The sequence below is a fragment of the Ambystoma mexicanum genome, chromosome 8 (assembly GCF_040938575.1).
Source record: "Ambystoma mexicanum isolate Mex_15411 chromosome 8, UKY_AmexF1_1, whole genome shotgun sequence".
Taxonomy (NCBI): domain Eukaryota; kingdom Metazoa; phylum Chordata; class Amphibia; order Caudata; family Ambystomatidae; genus Ambystoma; species Ambystoma mexicanum.
In genome coordinates this window covers 1089319265-1089340951 of record NC_090929.1, presented here as the reverse complement: position 1 = coordinate 1089340951, position 21687 = coordinate 1089319265, and the positions used below count along the sequence as shown (strand labels likewise).

At 46.8% G+C, this 21687-nt stretch overlaps 1 protein-coding gene across 2 annotated transcripts in view; it reads right to left on the bottom strand.

Moving 5' to 3' along the window:
* The window catches only part of FBLIM1 (filamin binding LIM protein 1), a 161076-nt gene that overhangs the window by 41134 nt on the left and 98255 nt on the right, over positions 1 to 21687 (bottom strand). The window contains exons 4-5 of one of the 2 annotated variants that reach the window (XM_069611087.1): positions 6949 to 7078; positions 1543 to 1712 (exon numbers count right to left, since the gene is read on the bottom strand). In XM_069611087.1, the coding sequence (XP_069467188.1) occupies positions 1543 to 1712; positions 6949 to 7078 (300 nt within the window). The remainder of the gene's footprint in view (positions 1 to 1542; positions 1713 to 6948; positions 7079 to 21687) is intronic. The other variant, XM_069611088.1, reaches the window with a different exon arrangement.

Sequence of the window (21687 nt, the reverse complement as noted above, 5' to 3'; positions counted from 1 at the left end):
ATCCTTTGGAGTGGGCTAGCATGCATATGGCTGTGGATTTAGTGTGATCATTGAAGTGAGTTGTTCGAATGTAGTTCTGATGGCCATTCTGTTCTTTTTCTTTTCTTTTGGTTGACAGGAATCTCCTCCCCTTTTGCCACTGCCATCTGTATGCCACTCCTGCAGATGGCTTTTACTCCCGACACCTGCTGCTTCGTGTTAATCAGTGGAGCAGCATTACGATCTTATGGGACGATCGCCAATGGGCCACATGCCCTTACGCAGTACTAGTGGCTCGGAGCAACATTTCGGCCTTTCAGCTGGACTAGTGCCTCCCCATTGGGACGGCCCTGCGGTTCTGTGCGCTTCCATGTTGCCTTTTCGTACGTGAATGTGGCTCTGTGTACCATGATGGAACAGGGCGTCACACAAGTAGTAGCTGGTCATTTCTTGCGGATGCAGCCCACAATGGTGAAATGTGTTTTGGAGTTCATGGCCTAATGGCTGTATGGGCTTGGTGATTTTGTTGTGCATTAAATTTCTATTCTGATATGGGCCGTGTAGCGTTCTTCTTTGCAAGTGATGTGGCATATTCCTATTTGGGGAGCGATGTATTGTGAGGAGATCTGCATTGGGTTCCAGCTTCGGAGTTTAGTTGCGTGGTACTGTGCTGGGCGCGTTTGCCTACGAAGCCCAGTGAGGTCAGGGATGGGGGCTGCCAATATGACTGTTTGAATGTTGTCATGCTCAGGGGCGGGGGATTGGGTTTTGTGTAACAGATGCCGGTCAGCCAGGTGGACTGGTGGAATGATGTGATTTTCGGAATATTGCTGGTCACAGGTGCCTGTGTTTGCGTGCGTTTCTTGGTGGGGGACTGTGGTCATGTCCATTGGAATGGCTTCTGTATTCGTGCCATCTGTGCCCTGCAGCTCCCATTGGCCCCTCTTGTGATTCTTTTGTTCGTTGGCATGCATGGGTGACTTGTACATTTCACTGGTTGCATTGTGACTTCATTGCACCTACGGGGAGTTGTACTTTGTGGGCAGGGAGCGGTGTACAGGCACTCAGTGGGGCCGTTTACGGTTGATTCGCGATGCCGTACTTCTCACCATGGCGGAATGGTACTTTCCGCTGTGCTTGATGGCGTTAGGTACATGTCCGCTAGGGTCGGAATTCGCGTACCCTTGCGCCATGGTGGTATTTACGGTTTGGCATGGCGCGCGCGCGTACTTGGTGCAGTTAGCGTTGGCGTTCACTACGGTGTCGCTAATGGCTTCGTACTTTGCGGTGACGGGTCATAGTCGCACCGAGCGCTATTCGATGGCGGTATTGCATTTCCGCCATCGTTTTTCGATTTCCGCCAGGGTCGTAATGAGGCCCAATATGTCTTAACTGTCGGACCTAGAAATAACATTTATTTTTTCAATTTTTTCTTACCCCCCCCCCCCTCCCCAAGCGTCTTTGGCACCAGAAATCAAAACAGAAACATGCCGGACTCGCCCCCCCCCCCCCTGGCTTTAGATGCGCTGTCAATGCTGGCAGGGGAAGGGAGGTGCTGCTGACCTTGTAGCAGGCATCGCACATTGGCTGACCATCCATCTGGTAATACCTCTGCCCAGCGAGGGCGCTCTGACATTTCCTGCAGGTGAAGCAGCTGGCATGGTATTGCTTCCTCATCGCCTCGATGGCAGCGGCTTGCGCAGAAATGCCTTTGCGGCAGAACGCACAAATATCTGAAAACAAAATTGAAAAGTTTACTTCCATCAATCTCAAAACCACGTTTTCGAAAACAGCGGGTTGGGCACTGGAGAGAAATGGCAAGTTTCAGGGTCAGCGGCCCTCAGTGCCTCCAATTACCACCCCCCTATTCCTAATGTTATGCCATAGACTGCTTGAACCCACTGACGATATGTTTTTTTTCTTCTGGTCTTGGCTCAGGGGTGTCTGATTCTGACAGATTGGAAAGCACTAGACGCAGGCGTCTGCAACCTTTGGCTCTCCAGATATTTTGGACTACAAATCCAGTCAGCCCGAGCCACAATAGTCAATGGTCAGAGATCGTGGCGTCATAGTCTAGAACATCTGGAGAGACACAGGTTGCAGACCCAGGCACTAGAGGGGCAGTAGCCTGAGCTTGGTTATTTCACAGACCTCTGTAGTGATTTGCCACAGGAGCTACTTGTGAGGGGCAGTGTGTTTCAATTAGCAGCACACACACTGGACGCACAGAACTAGGCACCTGTTTTTATTCCCTGCCTATCCATCCTGTGAAGGAGTTCAGAACCACAACCTGCAGCGACAGTCACTATGCCGACACATGCTCTGCCCATGTACAACGCCGGCATTGATGCCTCCCTTTGACTCACCTGCGCACCCAGTGCCTTTCCTCTTTCTGTGCTCATTCACCTTGGCACAGTGCATGCATTGCCCTCCACTGCGTCCATGAACCTCTTCATTCCATTACTTGCTAGCTCCCCCCATCCTAACCAATACACAGTTTCCTCTACATAGCCCCAGCAGTGCCATCCGTCATTCTGCACCCATTCACAGTCTGCTTCAGCCCAACACTGAATGACAGTCTGACCATCACAGGAGAACCCTAAGAGCAATCATGGTGGACAACGCACAACAGGCCGCAGGTGGGGGTGCAGGAGCACCGGCAAAACCCCTACTAGCAGCATATTCGAGGGCAACATTCTTGCAACAACCTGGCCCATTTGCCCTGCAGCCACACCATGACCAAGGACAGAGATTGGAAGAATGGATGGAAGAATTTGAAGACTTCATAAGAGCTATAGGAGATCAAGACTCACCCGACAAAGCAGACATACTCACAAACTTGGTAGGGAATGAGATAAAAAGGCATCCTGAACACAATCCCGCCCCAGGAAAAGTCCACCTACACGCTGATGGATCACAGCCATCAACAGAAAACTAATAATGCCCAATCGGGATTACGAAAGGTATGCATTTAACCAATGCACACAGCAACCCCACGAGACCATCAGCGAGTTAGTCATACTACTCCAGAAGAAAATAAGCCACTGTAACTTCGCACACTTCTCAGACGAAGAGGCAATTTGCCTCAGAATAATAGAGGGCTGCACCTCTTCACTATTTAGTAAGCACCTCCTGAAAAAACTGCTCTCGCTACAGGAAACCATCGAACTAGCCAGAGTCTACGAGTGGGTAGACATACAAGCTGTGGCCATGGGAAACCCCAGGAAAAGCGACAGCGTCGCAGCAATGCAACACTTACCACCAACAAGTGACAGACGACAAGGGACGCCACCAGGATTGGCGCCCCAAAACCAGCAGCAAAGACCACAAGGAGAAAGACAATGTTACAGGTGCGGTTTCAAGTACCCTCACTGGGGACAGTACCCAGCCATAGGGCAGATGTGCATGAGGTGTGGTCAAGAGAACCATTTTCAAGCCATGTGCAGGGAAAAAACAAAAAACACACTCCAACTATAAACCAAACACGACACCAGGGATGGGGAGACGCCAAGAACCACCCAGAGGAGACTACTACAGGACTTGTCCAGAGCACAAACCCCAGAGAACGTATCAAGGTAGGAACGCACCTCAATACCAAAGCCAAACTGGTGTGATAAGAGGGATGGAAGATCTGGCACTACAATGGCCACCGCAATATCGAGACGAGTATGACTACCAGCGGGACACACCCAACGCTAGTGCCTACTTGAGGGACCTAGTGTCCCTTACTATACTGACCTGTTTGAGAACCGACTGCTCATCTACATCAGGAATCCCTACGACAACCGACCCACGGACCTAGAGTAGGAAACACAGTAAATGCATATCTTTTGCCTGTAACCATGTCCTTAAGTGCCCTTCTACCCACAGGTCCGGAGCGCTCTACAAATAAACTAAACAAACAAACAAACAAACAGGACCCAACGCATTACAGCCAACACGACCGGTACAGCAAAGAATACGTGCAACTAATTAGTGAAGCAACAGACGACAACACAGCTCCAAAGGTCACTATCAAAATAGGAGGGCTCAATCACTTTGCAGTGGACATGGGCGCAACTGTAAATGTCATGAACAAAACCCTCTACCAGCCTATCAATGAAAGCTACCCGCTGAGCCCATCCCAAGCCTGCATATTCCAGTGGGGTGCGATACACATCTGGTCTACCGGACAATTTCATGGCAATTTGCAGCAAAAGGGCAAGATGTGTCCACAACCACCGAAGTCATACAAAGTCCCATGACTGGCCATTGCCTACTGAGCTTTCGCACCGCATGGGCGCCGACCCTAATAGACACACTACAATCAATCTGAAGTTGTCCAAGGGTCGGCGGCGCAAACACACCAGTTACACTCATTAACCTGCCGAGAAAGGTCACTCCAGACAATCGAGTCTTCCTTCCCAGCACTATTTGAAGGAGTGGGCATGCTCAGATTCGGTCATCGCCCTACACATTGATCCAAGGGTTACCCCAGTGCCCCAACATCCACACCGGGTCCGGTTTCACCTACAGGCCCACGTATATAACCGGCACCCACTGCATTAAATTACAGTGACGACATACTAGTGTTTGGCATCTCCGAGGACCAGCACGACACAGCCTTACTAAGGGTATGCAACATCCATCACTAGGCAGGCCGCACACTAAATGGAGACAAATGTACCATAAACAGACGTAGCCTAAAATTCTTTGGGCACATCCTCTCAGACCAAGGGGTAATAGCAGATTCTGAGAAGGTAAGGGCGATTGGGCACGTCAGGATATTGCGCTCACTACCTTCAAAATTATGCCACACTAACTGACCCCCCTCAGGCTACTGTTAAAGAAAGACATTCCTTTCCAGTGGGACATGGTATGCCATGATGCATTCCAAGCTATCAAGATCAAACTGACCAACAACCGCAGACTAGCGTATTTCAACCTGGAGTGGGACACGGAAGTAACGGTAGATGCCAGCCCTGTGAGACTAGGAGCAATCTTCACCCAAACGTTAACCAACAGACAAGGCCGCACATCGTCCCCTACGCTAGCAGAGCCCCATCACCCACAGAGCAAGCATGCGCCCAGGCCAAGCGGGAGAGATTGGCGGACGTGTGGCCGTGCAAGAAATTTCACCATTTCATCATTGGGAGAAGATTCACCCTCATCACTGACCACCAGACGCTCACCTCCATATTTGGAAATCTGAAAACCAGAATGCCCTCACGCATTGAAAGGTGGGGCATCAGACTCCAAGAATATGACTATTGCATAATCCATTAGCCAGGGGGAGACGCAAACCCGGCCGACCATCTGTCAAGGCACCTGTAGGGACACAAGAACGACAACCTACAGACGGAGGCGGAGCACTACATCCAGTACCTGTCGGAGAATGCACTCCCACCAACGCTCTCCCTCTTCGCAGACAAAAGCAACGCAGATCACACCATCAGGGCGGCATTGAGACTCACCAACACAAACTAATTGAGAAACCATTGAAAGTAACTGTTTCAGCATGGGGAGGTGGAAAAAAGGAGATAGAAAGGGAGAACTTACCACAGATCAAGGAATCCAATTAAAATGGAACCGGGGACTAGCGAACATGAAAGATTCTACGCAACCACGCATGGGTCCTGTACATGGACGCTGTAGTTGAGGACATACTACTGCACTGCCAGGCTTGCCAGAGGGTGATGGTGCCCACGGCCCCTTGAAGATCGTACCACTGCCTGAATGTCCATGGCGGTGTGTTGTAGTGGATTTCTACGGGCCGCTAGAAGTAGTGGGATATCTGCTTGTCGCACTGGACGAGTACTCAAGATTCCCCATAGTCAAACCAGTACAATTCACAGCGTTCCACAATGTGGTGGGAGTGATGGAGGAGCTTTTCAGTGAATGGGGGACACCGAACGTGGTGAAGACAGACAAGTGGCCCCCATTACAGACAGAAGTCAGGCAAATAGGGGCAAGAGAACCACAGTTACCGGTCAGGGTACCAGTATTAGTGTGCCAAATGCAACAGAGAAAGGCAGTCTCAATACGACCCTGACCCACTCCTGGTGACCGAAGTCAAGGGGCCACTATAACAGCTACATGGGACAGGCGGGAAATAACCCGCAAGACCTCTTTCTTCTGCTGACTACACACACCAGAAGCCATGGAGCCACCACAACAAGAGGCAGAGCAAGGAGGCACACGAGAATACACACCAGAGGACAATGCTGGAGATCAGTTGGTGGACGGTAGACAGGAGATAGAGGAAATACCAGGCGAAACCTGCGAGCCACCTGGAAGACCACACCGGCTGGTAAGGAAACCACTGCAGCTAATAGAACAGATGTGAGCCTGAGGACTTTCATGATAAACAAGGGGGATGTGTTACAAGGGAGAGACTGGTCCCTGTCAGAGAAGGACACGTGATAGGCATGGGGAGGGAACTGGGAGGAAGGGGAGGAGACGGGATGGGGTGATGTGAGGTCAATAAAGGTGATTCCCACCCCCGACACCCCACTCCAGTTTTGTTTGTAGGCCTGGTCGCAGGTATGTCCGCAACACCACTCAGCACAGTGCCTCCCTCAGTACTTTCCCTACAGGGACCTGCCTTTGCGCTATAACAATTCACACTCTGCTTCTGTGCAATGCAAGTAAGGCCCACAGTCTTTATACACATTCTCCATGAGGCCAGTAGCTACTATGCGGTCCTTGTACACACCCGCTCCAAGAGTAAAGCAGCGGCTTTGCCTTTGTCATTTATGTCCATTCACGCTTTCCCTCAAGGCAGTAGTTGTTGCTTTGCTCCTCATCTATCCATTGGGCCCCTCAATACAGTAGTTGCTGTGTACTCCTTGTGTATTCCCATTCACCCTCTCAGTCAAAATAGCAGCCGCTACGCACTCCCCTGTGCCCTTCATCACTCGCCCTCAGTAGAATAGTTGCTGTGCCTTCCTCATCTATGTCCATTCACCCTCTCCCGCCTCAGCACAATACCTGTATTGCCATCCTCCTCTCTGTACCCGTTGACACTCTGCTTGGTCATCGGCTGTTGGTTTGCTTGTGTGAAGCTGACGGGTGGTGGTTTGATCAGCGTGTACTCCTCCAGAAGTGGTGAAATGACCTGCTGAGAACAGAAAGGGAGACAGGCGTCTGTCACCAGCACTGTTCGCTATTACTCTGCAGATGAATGGGCCAAAAAGGACACCAACCATGCATGCACCTCTATAATACTTGTTTTTAGAAGATCTAGCCATAAGGCTATTTAATTTGTGAATAAATGCAACTTAATAAATTATAATTTTAGGTAATTTAAGAGTATGGGGTGAGGGAGGAGTAATGACTCATTATTGCAGGCCCTGCTGAGTAGTTGGGGGACGGAAGGGGGAGAATATCTGTGCCTAGTCTATATCAAGACCAGAGGCTTCTTATTATGCATGAACTCTTTTACAGCCAGCAGGAAGGATAATAGTACACAACACATTTTAACTTTAGGTATAACAAAAAGGAAAAAACAATCCAACATAGACACGTAGGCCATATCCCACCCACGTATAATATTGGAAGACTCTCATATTGATGCAATTGTGAGTCAGCGTCGTCCCTTTTCAATGTTCGAAGCCTCTTCTACTTAACCAGCAGATTTCTTGATCACCTGTTATACCTTTGCTGTTACTTTTGTGAAGCACCCAGTTGCTGGATTGCTAATTCGGCCACTATAACCTATTGCACATAAACATAGGGGGGCGGGTGGGTCGGGGTACGGACATTGGGCTGAGATTGTAGACATGCAACCAATCTGGTTGCTCGGAACACAGGCATTACATAGAAGTACATGTTTGCATTGTGGCCCTCGACTCCTGCCTCCTTTGCTTGCCCTCTGGCCGCCCCCATCCCACCAACCACCCCTGCCCAAAAGAATGGCGGCTATTGATCCACCAGTCTATCTGGCAACGCAGAGAGTCATAATGAAAATGGAAGAAAAGCTCCTCCCAAACACCCTTTCTACATTTCCATGGAATCAATCTTAGTTGTTTCAAGTGCTCCTCACAACCATATACCCCGCCTCCCCCAAGAACCCCCAAGCCAAAAAAAGTTGCACTCCACAGACATTGTGCTATGGTGCAAATGTTTTTAGTGATGGGTTTGGCAGGCTGTACCATGGTCTGCAAGCCAACTTAAAGGTCCTCGCTGACCTCCAACCTAAATAACTCCAGCAGCTGGCCGTTACCACCCAGTAGAACCAGCAAAAAGACAAAATTACGGCTTAAATGTTTCTGTTCAAAAGCATGTTGTTCTCTTTAATAAATGCCTGCGGCAGGGGAAAATCTCGTCCTGGTCGAAATACAACACATTCTTAAGTCACTTCTGGAATGCCTCCCGAGTGCTCTACAGAACCATTGATGTTTTTCATTACTCACTTGGAACTGTCGAGGCTTTGCCCATCTTTTGAGGTCGGAGGGCTCTTTAGACCTATTGTCCAAACATAGCTGTATTTGTCTTCAAGAGACTTGGTCACTGGACCCTTTATTGCTAGATGGCTTGGTTATATATCAATCACCTGTTAAACGGGGCAATAAGGGTCGCCCATATGGGGGTCTACTCACGGGGGTGGTTAACACGGTCATATCATGTAAGATTCAGAGCAAAGCAGAGGACCGTTTTATGGCGGTAGAGGTTGAGTACCATGAGGAAAGTGGCTTATGTAGGTTTCTTCTTATTAATTTGTATTACCCTCCAGGAGCGGTACTGAGAGAACTTTTACAAGAGGCAATACAGGATCTACTGTCCTCTTGGTCACTGAGGCCTGGTAATGTTGCGGTAGCTGTTATGGGGATTTTAATTGCCACATGACAGGTGATGCACACATATCTACTAATCCTAATCTTAGTGCAATATGTCTAATGACCCATGGAAAAAGGGAGGTCGAAGGACTAGGCTGGCTCCAATTGTTTGATTCTTGGGACCTCACAATGATTAATGGCCGTACTCCCAGAGACAGGCCCGGGAAACATACTTGGTCAAATGGAACATCATTCAGCACTCTGGACTACATATTTATGTGCCCTGAGATGCAGTCTAGAGTTGTTGACATGTGTGTGACCGCTAACAAATGGAGCGATCATGCGCTGCTTCACTGTTCACTCCGCCTTCCTATCCCTTCGACTTCCCTATTGAATATTGGCAGCATTAAAATCAATTGTGCAGGATCCAGAATAGCCTGGTCTGAGAAGAATATAAGATCGGCCACTGAAGCTCTCAAACCCGCCGCTGCAGATGGCTTCCGTGACTTCAATCTCATGACTGCAAATGACACAGAAGATTGGATCCTGGGACTCTCAGGCAAACATGCCACGGTGAAAATGGGGTATATGTTAAGAACTGAGGGCATTAAATCTCCCTATAATAAAGGGAATTAGGGATGCCAAGAGAGGGCTGAGAGCGGAGATTCGGGGCGTTAAGACCTTGAGCCTACCGGGAGTCCTCTACGGCGAGAAAGTAAGAAAAAACAGATATAGAGCTAGTATTAAGAGCATACAAAGAGCAGAGAGGAACAATACATATCAAAGTCTAGTACAGATTATCTGCTCTAGGAATTCTCGCAGTAATTGGTCACTCCTAAATGAGAATAGAGAGAAGGTCAAAGGCCCTTTAGCCAACCCTATTAGCGAGGAGGTATGGGTAAAATTCTTACTAGGCCGTAATTCAGGGGAGACGGAGCCTTTAAGTATATCATCGAATAAGGCCCCTATCCTTTCGCCCTTTGATGTTTCAGCGGTGGCCATCTAGAACAAAATAATTGCTCTTAAGTCTTCTAGAGCCCCTGGCCCCAACGGGCTGGCTAATGCAGTAATCAATAACTACCCTGGATTCTGCGCCGACTTATTCTCCCTACTCTTTAAAAAGATCTTAGCACAGGGGACAATTCCCCGAACCTGGCAAACAGCAATCCTCATTCCTGTCTTCAAAAAGGGCAGTCGTACGGACCCAAATAACTATAGGCTTCTTTCTATGCTCGACATCACAGGAAAACTCTTTGCCTCATCACTGCTAAGCGAAGTGCAGAAATGGGTATAAGAGACTAACATACTCAGTAGATTTCAGTGTGGATTTCGGCGGGACTTTTCCACCTCACACAATCTACTGGTGATGGATATACTTCGTACATGGGCGCTCAGCAAGGGGCAGCCCCCACTGTATGCCCTCTATATTGATTTCAAGGCTGCCTTCAACTCTATCCCTAGAGCGAGACTATAGACTAAGCTTGAAACAATGGGATGCCCCATAGGTCTCTTATACTATCCGAGACTCTTGCACCAGAACACCTCCGCTTGTCAGATTAAACCACGAAGGCAGCATGACCAAAGAGGTGATCCAAAATAGGGGGGTAAAACAGGGATGTGTTACAGCACCCCTTATTTACAACCTGTATGTGTATGACACTCCTGCAGTGTTAGCTGAGGTTGACAATTGCCCTCCTAAAATTGGTGAGGCACTGTGCGTAGTCCTGGCGTATGCTGACAACTTGGTCGCATTTGATAATACCATAGGTGGACTCAGGCGCTCTGCTTCCACCCTATGGGATTATGCTAGGGTTAATGGCTTAACCATTAACCTAGATAAGACCAAGGTGCTTAGATTTACCAGGAAGAGAGCATCGCGAGTGAACCTGATGGTGCATCAAAATCACATACTTTACGCCCCCTCCTACCGGTATCTTGGAGTGGAAATCGAGCCCCAGGGCGATTACCTTCACTGTAGACAGGGACACATAACCAGGCTGTCGCAAGTCACCGCATTCATATCCACATTCACTAATAAGCAGGGTGGCTTCACTCTTTGGGGGACACAACACTTATATATCCAAGTGTTTGCCCCCATGATCATTTATGGCCTTGAGTCGCTTCTCTCATTCGATCTGGCGTGGCTTCAAGTGATGGAGGGCACATTTTGGCGCTGGATACTGTGGTTGTCCCCGGGAGTACCGATGGCCCTGATTAGGAACTGGGCCTTCCATCACTGAACGCCATGGTACTTAAGAGGAGAGCAGGGTTCTATCTTAAGATGATTGGCTGCTCGACCAATCCCCTATTGTCCGTGATCCACCAGGAAGTGATCAAAAAACATACCACTTCACCCCTACTAAAAGCCATGACCAAACTTTTCGTAGACATAGGCTGGACACAGAGGGGTAACCATCTCCAAGGAAGTTCTAAATGCACTTGGGAAAAAGGTGGACCTGAGGGATTGGCTTGAGAATTTCTCACATTTGAGCAGCCTAAAGACCTACCAATTTGTAAAATACAGATTATACACCTTTATGAAACCCCAAGCATATCTGTATCTCTGCCCTACTAAAAGGCTCAGACTTTTTATCATCTTGTTCAGACTGGAACAACTGCCAACTTTGAGCAACCTGGGAGCCACGGAAAATATCCCTGTCAAAGAACGAGTGTCGCCTGTGTAAATCCCCAGAATGCCTGAAGACAGCCAAACATCTTCTAACTGAATGTCAGACATTAAATCATATAATCTTATTATACCTTGGCGAATTTGCACACAATCCTCTAACCATCTGTGAAACATCATTTTGGTTTTATTGCGCTAACACCTGCAATATGCACTTCTTTATTGCACTGTATAATGTCTGGCAACAGATTGAAGTAAGTTTGGGCTCCCTGATTTGAGTTATCTGAGAACGGTGGTGTCAAGAACAGACATGTCACACTGTCTGGGAAGAGGTCTATTACCAATTTTATTTTCCACATAACTCTAAGTAGCTTTGTGGAAAGATGTTCCTCTATTACTTTATGCCTCTAAGATTGTATAGAACTTTGGGAAAAGATAACATATATATATTTTAACATGATTCTTTTCCTATCTGCTTATTTAAATATTTTTAATTCATTTTGTTTTTCCTTTTTATTCTCCCTGTATATTATATTTGTTGATGATTTGTTTTGCTTGATCTGATATTAATGTATGTAATTTGTATTATGTGTAAAGTATGAATTTACTTTCATTCTATATCACATTAAAGAATTATTATTATTAATAAATGCCAAATGGATATCCAGAGTTCGGCCGCTGTTGCTACATCCGAATGCCACCAATACAAGACTAGTCCTCAGTTCTGTTGCTAGCAAACCCCCCTCAGCAAACACACACAGTTCATATAGCATTTTCTTAGGAGCACAGCAATGTGATGTGGCCAGAGGTTTCAAAACCTTTTTTATGGGGAGCCTCCCCTCGAGTAAAAATAATGTCACAGCTCCTCAGAACTGCTTAATGTTTCTTATTAAAAGGGGTCATTTTCTGCCTTTTGAAAGAACTCCGAGCCCCATGTCGATTTTTAGGTGCCCTGCCTGGGGGGTTACGCTCCACAGTTTGAAGACCACTGCATCAGCCCCAGCGTTTTATTCAAACGTTAGACAGGGAAACATTGTTGTTCACACAATGTCTGTATGGGAAAGGTGGTGAAAAGAAAACGGAACTGGCGAAGGCTGCAGGTGCGCTCTTCTTCAATGTCCTGAAAGCTACTGGGAAGCAAGAGAGGGCGTTTGTTACCCTTAAGTAAATCTCGCATGGCCCGGATTGAAAAATAGGGCTACAAAACTATTAAATGTAGTGACTGCCCTCCCGCCCAACCTAAACTGAAGCACATTCATTCTTGTACAAAAATAAATCGGTGGTACCTCTCAACCTCTCCATCCTACTTAGTTCTGAAAAATACTGCTTACAGATACAGGACTACATGAGGCTACTTTGAAGGATTTCTACAGATTTATTCGCACCATCTCACGATTTCATCCCTGACCCGATTACTGTATTGTTTTAAACTTGTGCTCTGAAACCCACACCCGAATGGCAAATTGCCAAAGGCCAAAACGTGGTCCTAAAACCCGATCTAACAGTAGTAGTTGCAAAGATCCCATCTCCAAGCCTATAACGTTGGCCTCTCGACGAACGTGGACCATATTTTCCCAGTAGATTGGTTGCCAGACTAAATTATTTGGGCAGACTTGTAAGACGCTAGGTAAAAGGGCCACACAGTTGTCTAGGGTAGCAGCTGGTGAGGATTCAGATCACACCAGCGCGGCCATGGGGGCATGCCAGTCCTCATGCAAGCAAAATATTTTGAAAGCAATGTGAGCAAAAACCTGCAGAATGTACCTGAACTTTAGAACTCATCCTCCAGTTTGTGCCGAATACATGGTTTATACTTCGAATGACGAACTTGACTCCGGCATTGACAGAGGGATGCAACTACACAAGGAGGATTGGTGGGTGGAAGGTTGCGGAAAATGGATATATTTTGAGCTCCAGTTATGGTTCAAACCATGTCAGAGCGAGAAAAGCACCAAGCCCTTAGGCAGCAGATAGCCATTTTCGTAGCATCCGTCACGCAGAACCGCCTCTACACAACATTACAAAAACATACTGCAAATCCACACCCGTCAGCATAGGCAGTGGTGGAATTGGAAAATTTACTTGGGGAACCCGTGGCTCCTTGGGGGGGTGTTAGGAGGGACGCAGAGCTGAAGCGAGGAGCGTGTCCCCAGGCCGCTACAGTATCCCTTCATAGAACCCAAGCCTGGCCATTTGAATACAAGCAACGAGCATTATGGGAATAAAAGAATGGCCACGATTACACATTTGAAACGTGTGTGATAGCGATTCACCAAGAAACCCTTTTGAGCGTGTAATGGGATTTGGACTCTGCTCTTTTCATTAATCACAATGCTCACCCTAACAAACAAATGTCTGCAAACTGAAAGAGCGAACGCTGGTTGTGTTACCAACTGGTTTTTTTCTGGTTTTGGACACTCTATACTTACGAGATCCCCTAATACAGACTAACGGACTGGTCATGCAGTAAGAATAAAAAACTATTGGTTTTGGAGGACTGAGACTTGGATTTATCCAAGGAAAGGCAATATCATTGGATCCCACACACAGCACATTGGTTGCGACAGAGAAATATGAGAAAGTTGAAGACAGGAGTAACCTTGGCAAGTGTCCAGGACAAACCGCATTGTAAAATTCAATGGATTTACATGGAACTTGATAACGAGATAATCTATGGCGTGTTAGGACCACATATAAAGTTGTGATATGCTGTTTATGATGAATCCTTGATGTCAATTCCATGGCATGGGTTTGTTGTCACGCTGATTCATTGGTTTCACCCCGGAGGAATGTCCAGCATTGTTAAGCAGATGTATAGACAGAAAGGGTGTTTGCAAACAGAATTGTAGAAGCACATATCTGCATACATGTTAAACTTAAAGGCGACTATAATTTGGGACATGCTGATTGGAGCGTGAAGTAACATATACAAACCTGAACAATTGGCGTTTTCTAATCAATAATTGTAGTATTGGTGTAGGTTTTGGTATGAATGTCATTGTGAAATATTGTTTTATGTGGTTTTGTCTGAGAATTAATGTTAAGAATGATTTGCAATAAAATGACATGATTTTGTAATTTTGGCTGTGGTTGATGAGTGAGTTTTAAAAAATCCCACTGTATGAATGCATATACCCAACAGTGGATACGGCGAGGAGCAGTTTGCCATATGGTGTTTAATTGTTGATCTCTTGCCTTTGATGTATTGAGATTTGCAAATTACAAGACACAAACGAATGTGGACAGCTGCTAAACAGTGAGGCTTTGGCTGTTTCTTCTGAAGCACGGGCAGCGACAGCTCGGTTTGAGGACATATCTGGGAGTTTTCTAGGCTAGCCCTGGACCGAGAAGTGCAGCTGAGCTTCGGGAGGCAATACAAACCTTGCCAGAGCTCCGCTCAGTCTGTTCCAGCCCATTTCCTACCCAGAGTATACGATAGCGAACTCGTTCAGACCTCTGACGCCCTAGACCTCCGACGCCCTATACACAGTATCGGAAATGCTTCCTTACAAACTGACAATAGACCAGTCGTCGAAGTGGGCAGGAGCGGTGAGCTTCTACTTTTTTTTAAATTAAGTTTTACTGTTCCTATACTTTAATTTTAAAAAGAAGCCGCAATGGTTTGGTTTTATAATAGAAGTGCAGGAAGAAGTTGAAACTTGCACTTCAGTGTACTGCACTGAACGTTCCCTTAAACAGCAGGGGCGTTTGTTTGGGGGTTTGGATTGTATGTGGGAGGTGGCTTTGTGGGGAGTGGGGGCAGGCCAGCAGGGAACATAGTTCCACTACTTCTTTCGTGCACTTCAACCACTGCAATGGACAAGCAAACAGGCCACCAGCCAATACGTTTAGAAGACTGTACTCATTCGAATGAGTCTTACCCTCATACATGCTAACATGCCCTATTCCATTCGGGAGATGCTTTGTCAGTACTGGTTTTAACTTTGCATCCTGTGATTTGTAGTCCTGATCTTGTAATGGGGGAATCTTCAGTCCCAGAATGTACAATTAGACCTTGCACTGGACTAGCATCTCCCAAATGGAAGGGGCGTATTGGCATGTGTGCACCCTTCAAAACAAACTGGAACAGCAAGAGCCATCATTAATGCAGATGATAACAAGGCACTGCAACAACACCAGACCGACAGTTCTGAAACAAAAGGATTCGTCTCGCTTATCAATGCCCCCACCTACACACATCTTATTTTCATCTCTCTCCACCTTCCACTAGTTGCACCATCAACCCTCACACACAGCAGCAACTGCCTACACAAATAACACAAGCTGTGTACCTCTACTGCTCGCTCTTCTAGCACCACCTAACAGCTCCACAACTGCGGCGAACCAAGTCCTTGCAGCGCTGCTTCCATCTGATTGACCTTGGATTCTCTGTTGTGGATGATAAACACACTCAAGGCCCTCTCAGCTAACACCCCTCGAAGCACACCGGCACTCAAGACTCTGGCACTTCAGACCTAGATTCTCGTCCATCTCTCACTAAACAACCCTCTGCCTCAGTTCTTGCAGGGCCACATGCAGCGAGGCTGTGTGCTATACAAGACCACTTAACAATACAAGCACATCAGTACAAAATCCCCTGCACAAACTGAAAATGCTTCCACCCACTAAGGTTACAAAGCCTCCAAGTTATCCAAATTACCACGACAAGTTGCCAAAGCAACCATAAATCCTCTTGGGGGCCCAAAGAGACTGCAGCGATATACAAGAAAGTGAAGACTAGCCGCATCTGCCCATATCTGGTCTGCTATTGACATAGGTCCTCACTTGGTCTCCAGGCTTACCCTGGTTTACTCCCCATTACTGGGCCGCCATTTCTGTCGCTGCCCTCAGTTCACCCAGGGATTTTGTTTCCGATTTAGATAACTAGAGTTACACACGCAACTGTACGTTAACCTATAGATTGTTTTGTATTTGATTTTAGAGCAGATGGATATACATTTTATTAAATGTTAAATTAACTTTGGATACTCCAGTGGTCTTACGCTGCACGTACCAAAGTCTCATTTTATAGTATATTGTCTGATAATAATTTGCATTTGCATTTATATAGCACTACGAACCCTCAGGCATCCGAGCGCTGCTCATTATTACCCACGGTGTGTGATGCCACCACGGTTTAAACATTGCGATATTGGATGCATTGTTCCCTGAAAACAGAAGAGCGGAGGCCAATCGTACAAGACAGAACTCTCACATGGTACTATTCACACATCCCCGCCCCCTTCCAGTCTATGTGAGTCTTACTCATTTGACTTCAGGGGGGGGCGTGTGCCTCTAAATGGGAATGGCCGAAGATAGTTTGTTTTCTTATACAGCATTTTAATTTAAATCGCTTTACATAGGACATATTTACATACATAACTATTATTACGCAATCAAAATTGGTACTCATTTATAGACATCGGAAGGATGAAAGGCTGAGTTGGCCATGCCGGGATTCGAACCTGCGACCTGCAGATAAAACACAGATAACAGCAACAAGCTTTTAACCCGCGGAGCCATCTTACCCCTTTTCATAAACATGCCAAATATTCTGTGTGGGGCATCTAGAGATGTTTCAGCAAATGATGTCCTAGTTTGGAATAAGGAGTGATTTAATAACTTGGAGTCTGCATAGTGGTGTGGCAGAGAGAGGGCCTTGAATCTATAAAAGTGGGCACATTGCCCTAAAGCGTGCTGGCTGTTCGGTAAGCATTGGTGCAATCACACTGTGTGAGACTACACAACACGTAGCTGCTTGGTATTAGGGAACCCACCTTTTGGTATAGGTCTGTACAACACAAGTTGGTAGTGTGACTGAGCCGCCAGGCTTATCTCAAGAGGGGTAAATGTGAGCTGTCAGCCGTACAAATGAAATCCATAAATACAAGTAGCCAAGTAACACTTACACTCCAGGTTTCAGTTATAAATAGTTATTTAACATAATGTAAATATACTTTAAAATTACTTTTAAGAATCAAAACAAGTTAGTGGATAATCTTTGGATATGCTTCTTACACAATTCCTACACCCTGAGGTGACTTCAATCACAAGGACAGTAATGGCTTTATATATCACACTAGTGAACTTTGCATATTCTGAGGTGTGTAGAAAGGAAAGGTTAGGGAAGGAAAAAGGTTAGACAGTTTCTCAGTATATGCAAGGACAACTAAATCTTCCATTGAAATCTAGATCAGCCTTTCCCAGCTGTAACAGTATACAACAAGCTACCACCTATGAGGGACACACAGTATCAAAGTCAATGGACTAGACGAGTCTTCAGGGAGCCAGGACAGCCAAAGTCATTTGGGACATAGTCTATGGATCTGATGCACTTCTTAGATCAAAGTCTTGCACAAAGTTAGAGAGTCTTAAAAAAATCACTTGTAGGGTCACAAGCTGTTAAGTCTGTGAGAAGAGAGTTGGAATCAACTCGTAAAAGGTAAGCCAATGCAATTCCCAAGTGAGAAGAGCACGGCTAAAGGCAAGCCTAAACAGTACCTCTGGTTAGAAGAAGAGTGGTCCAGCTGGATTGTGTCTTGCTACAGTGGGGCAGACCCTTGTTCCTGAGCCTCAGTCATGGGGACAAGAGGGAGGATGTCTGGAGGGCTCCTGCAGTGGTACTTGGGAGGGCGTTGGTCGCTACAGGCTCTTTTTGGTTCAGCTGCACTTCACGCTTTAAGCACTTAGCAAACAGCACAGATGTGGATCACGGTCACCGGCTGGACTCGCTTTGCTCCCTTAATACGGCACTCTGGTTTGAGGGGACACTGGATCTGGAGGTCCTACTTCGGAATAGTACTTAGGCGTATCCTGGAGCTTCAGGTCGGATTCATTCTGCAGCAGATGTTGAACTCGACTACAGACACTCGACCCCTGGCATTGGGCTTTCGAAGCAACGGAGAGGCACAGCAAGTCGGTGCTGGTGGACCAGTGGGGTTTGTCTCATGGTTAGTTGGTCCCACTAACCCAGGGGTGCACAACCGATTTTGACAGAGGGCCGAAAGTACCTTACATGATGGCTATAGAGGGCCAAAAAGTAAATGGGGGCGGGGCGGTAGGCGGGGCGTGGCAGGAGGCTTTTTCAACCCCCAATTTGTATTAAACACATGGAAAAAGAATATGTTTTTGAGGGGTAACGATTTTTATTTCTTTTTCAAACTTACATTTTGTACTACACATTTTCCATTGTTATAATTGATTTCTATTTAGTTATTGTATATCGTCTGTTTAATTAAATTATATATATTTTATTGACACTTGATTGGACATTCCGTTATTTTGGACTGCTATACTTTGCTGTTTGGGTTGCCCAAGAGGAGTATGGCCTTCGTTGAGTCAGGCTTCCTCAAAATGCATAGGATTTACATCTCCTAACTGTGCCTGTTTTAGCTTTATTGTTGGGTTCACTCTTGGAGTGCAACACTATGCCCCATGGCCCCCACCCCTCAAGCAAACGCTATGCCCCATGGCTCCCACCCCCAAACAAACACTATGCCCCATGGCTCCCACCCCCAACCAAACACTATGCCCCATGTCCCTCACCCCCAACCAAACACTATGCTCCATGGCCTCCTCACCCCCAACCAAACACTATGCCCCATGACACCCCCACCCCCAACCAAACACTATGCCCAATGGCTCCCACTCCCAACCAAACACTATGCCCCATGGCCCCTGCCCCCCAACCAAACACTATGCCCCATGTCCCTCACCCCCAACCAAACACTATGCTCCATGGCCTCCTCACCCCCAACCAAACACTATGCCCCATGGCTCCCACCCCCAACCAAACACTATGCCCCATGGCTCCCACCCCCAAGCAAACACTATGCCCCATGTCCCTCGACCCCAACCAAACACTATGCCCCATGTCCCTCGACCCCAAGCAAACACTATGCCCCATGGCCCCCTCACCCCCAAGCAAACACTATGGCCCATGTCCCCCCTAACCTCCAACCAAACACTATGCCCCATGGCCCCCTCACCCCCAACCAAACACTATGCCCCATGGCTCCCACCCCCAACCAAACACTATGCCCCATGGCCCCCTCAGCCCCAACAAAACACTATGACAGTTGGAAAAAGAATACCTTTTTGGAGGTGTACCGTTTTATTTGTATTTAAAACTTACATTTTGTACTATACATTTCCCATTCCACTTTTATTATTTCTTTCTTTGCAAAGGACATATTGGCACTAGAATACATATGCAAATCATACAGGATGAAACAGTGAACCAGACATACTTGATCAGTGAGAAACATTGCAGCGTTTCTCAGCTGTCAGTTTCTGGATCTCGGGCCCCAGTGAGGTTGTTCCTACTCTCAGGATAGCATGGAGATGTTGGTCAGTGAGTCTTGTCCTTAGGCTGGATTTATGTAGTTTCACTTGCTCACAAATGCAAGTACTGCCAAACATAGATACCATCTTTAATTCTTCCCGTGACAGATTGGGGAATTGAGCAGTGTCCCGGGACTGATAGAAGACTAATAAAAGGCATCTCTCTGTGCTTATTTTTGAGGGCACTACAGCACTGAAGTTCAATCAGTTCCAGTTGCCTTTCAGGTTTTACACAGTAAACATCAGCAGAGAAAGGGTCTGCAAAAAGTTTAAAAGAGGCTCGCTGGGATTTGAATTGTGAGAAAATATTCTCAAAAACATGTTGCAGTTCCTTCAGGACCTTCACATGCCGATACCATCCTACATACTTGTCATGGGGGAAAACCTCTGCACATGCGGGGTAGTGTACCAGCATCCCTTTCTCCAGTTGGGATGTCAGAAGCCTTAACTTTATTTCAAAGGCACACACTGCCTCAAACGGATCCGATATTAGATTTTGGCTTCCTTGCAACTTTAAATTTAAATCATTGAAATGGCCGGTCAGGTCAGTCAGAAAAGCAAAATCAGCTACCCAGTCAATATCTTGCATGACAGAAGTGTCCATTCCCTTTTCATCAAGGAATGCTTTTATTTTGTGCCGTAAATCAAAGAATCGCTTCAGCATATTGCCACGACTAAGCCATCGAGCATCGGTGTGATATAGGACATCACCATAATTCGCCTTTACCTCTTCTAAAAACGCCTGAAACAATCTGTGATTTAAAGAGCGTGCACAGAGAAAATTAACCGTTTTCACAACAAAGTCCATCACTTCAATAAATTTCAAATATTTTGCACATAATGCCTCCTGGTGTATGATGCAGTGATCATTTTTTTAATGGACAGCCTTCTCGGACAAGTGCCTTTTCAAGCAGCCAATCATACCATTTTGCTCCCCAACCATGGCTGGCATCCCATCAGTCGTCACGCCTACCAATGCATCCCATGGCAAATTTAAATCATCGATGACTTTTTGAAAGGCATTAAAAATGTCAGCACCAGTAGTCCTGCCATGCAAAGATACCAGCAACTGGCCCGCGGGCTGTATGTTGTGCACCCATGCACTAACCCAAGGGGCGAAGTCGTTCCATCCAGAGCTTCTCTGTCAAGGTGAAAAAGGAGTTTCAGCACAGCAGCAGGGCTTCACCAGCCAATTCAAAAGGTCCAGTAGGTTGCAGCAATCTTCGTTCACGGTTTCTTCATTGGGTGTTTCTCCCCGTGGTCGACTCTGCCTGTAGTCCCAAACCCCTCGCCTTTTAAGCAAGTTGCTTCCATTCATGCACAGCCTAGGCTGTCAATCACACAGCAGGGTGGCTGTCCTACAAGGACAGCCAGTCAGCCAATATTCCTAGAGACAGCCAGGGATAGGCTTCAGGTTTGAAGCCCACCAAATGGAAGACAAACAAAGGGCTCAAACCTGTTTCAACGCCCAGAGTAAAACCCAAGAAAGACCGTACAAACAGAAAATGGCAAAAAAAGACAGTGGCCATTTTGACAAAATGGTCATCCATGGGTGCTGTACTGCAACGGGGGGGGGGGGGGGGCAGGGGGGGTTCAGCCTGCAGTAGAAATGGAACATGTAAACCAGAGCCTCCCAGTGTTTTTTCAAAGCAGTGTTCAGATAGTTAATGGCTTAATTGGAGTTGTAAACACACTACTGGTGTAATAAAACCATCAGCCATGTCTTCCTTCAGCCACTGGATTGAGAAGCACTCTGCTTTTCCTTCACAGAAGTCTGGTTAAAACAAAGCATTGACAAACCCAACAGGTTTGACTTGTGTATAACCACTAGGCATTTGCCAGGCAAGTGCTTTTCCCATGCCGACACAAAAGCCCAAACTGCTTGTTTTTTTTTTGTGGTACGGGCGTGCAACCTCTTGGCTTTTTCCCAGCTCATCTCCCGGTCTTGCCTCTTCCTAGCTATCCACCACTATGCTGCTGCCA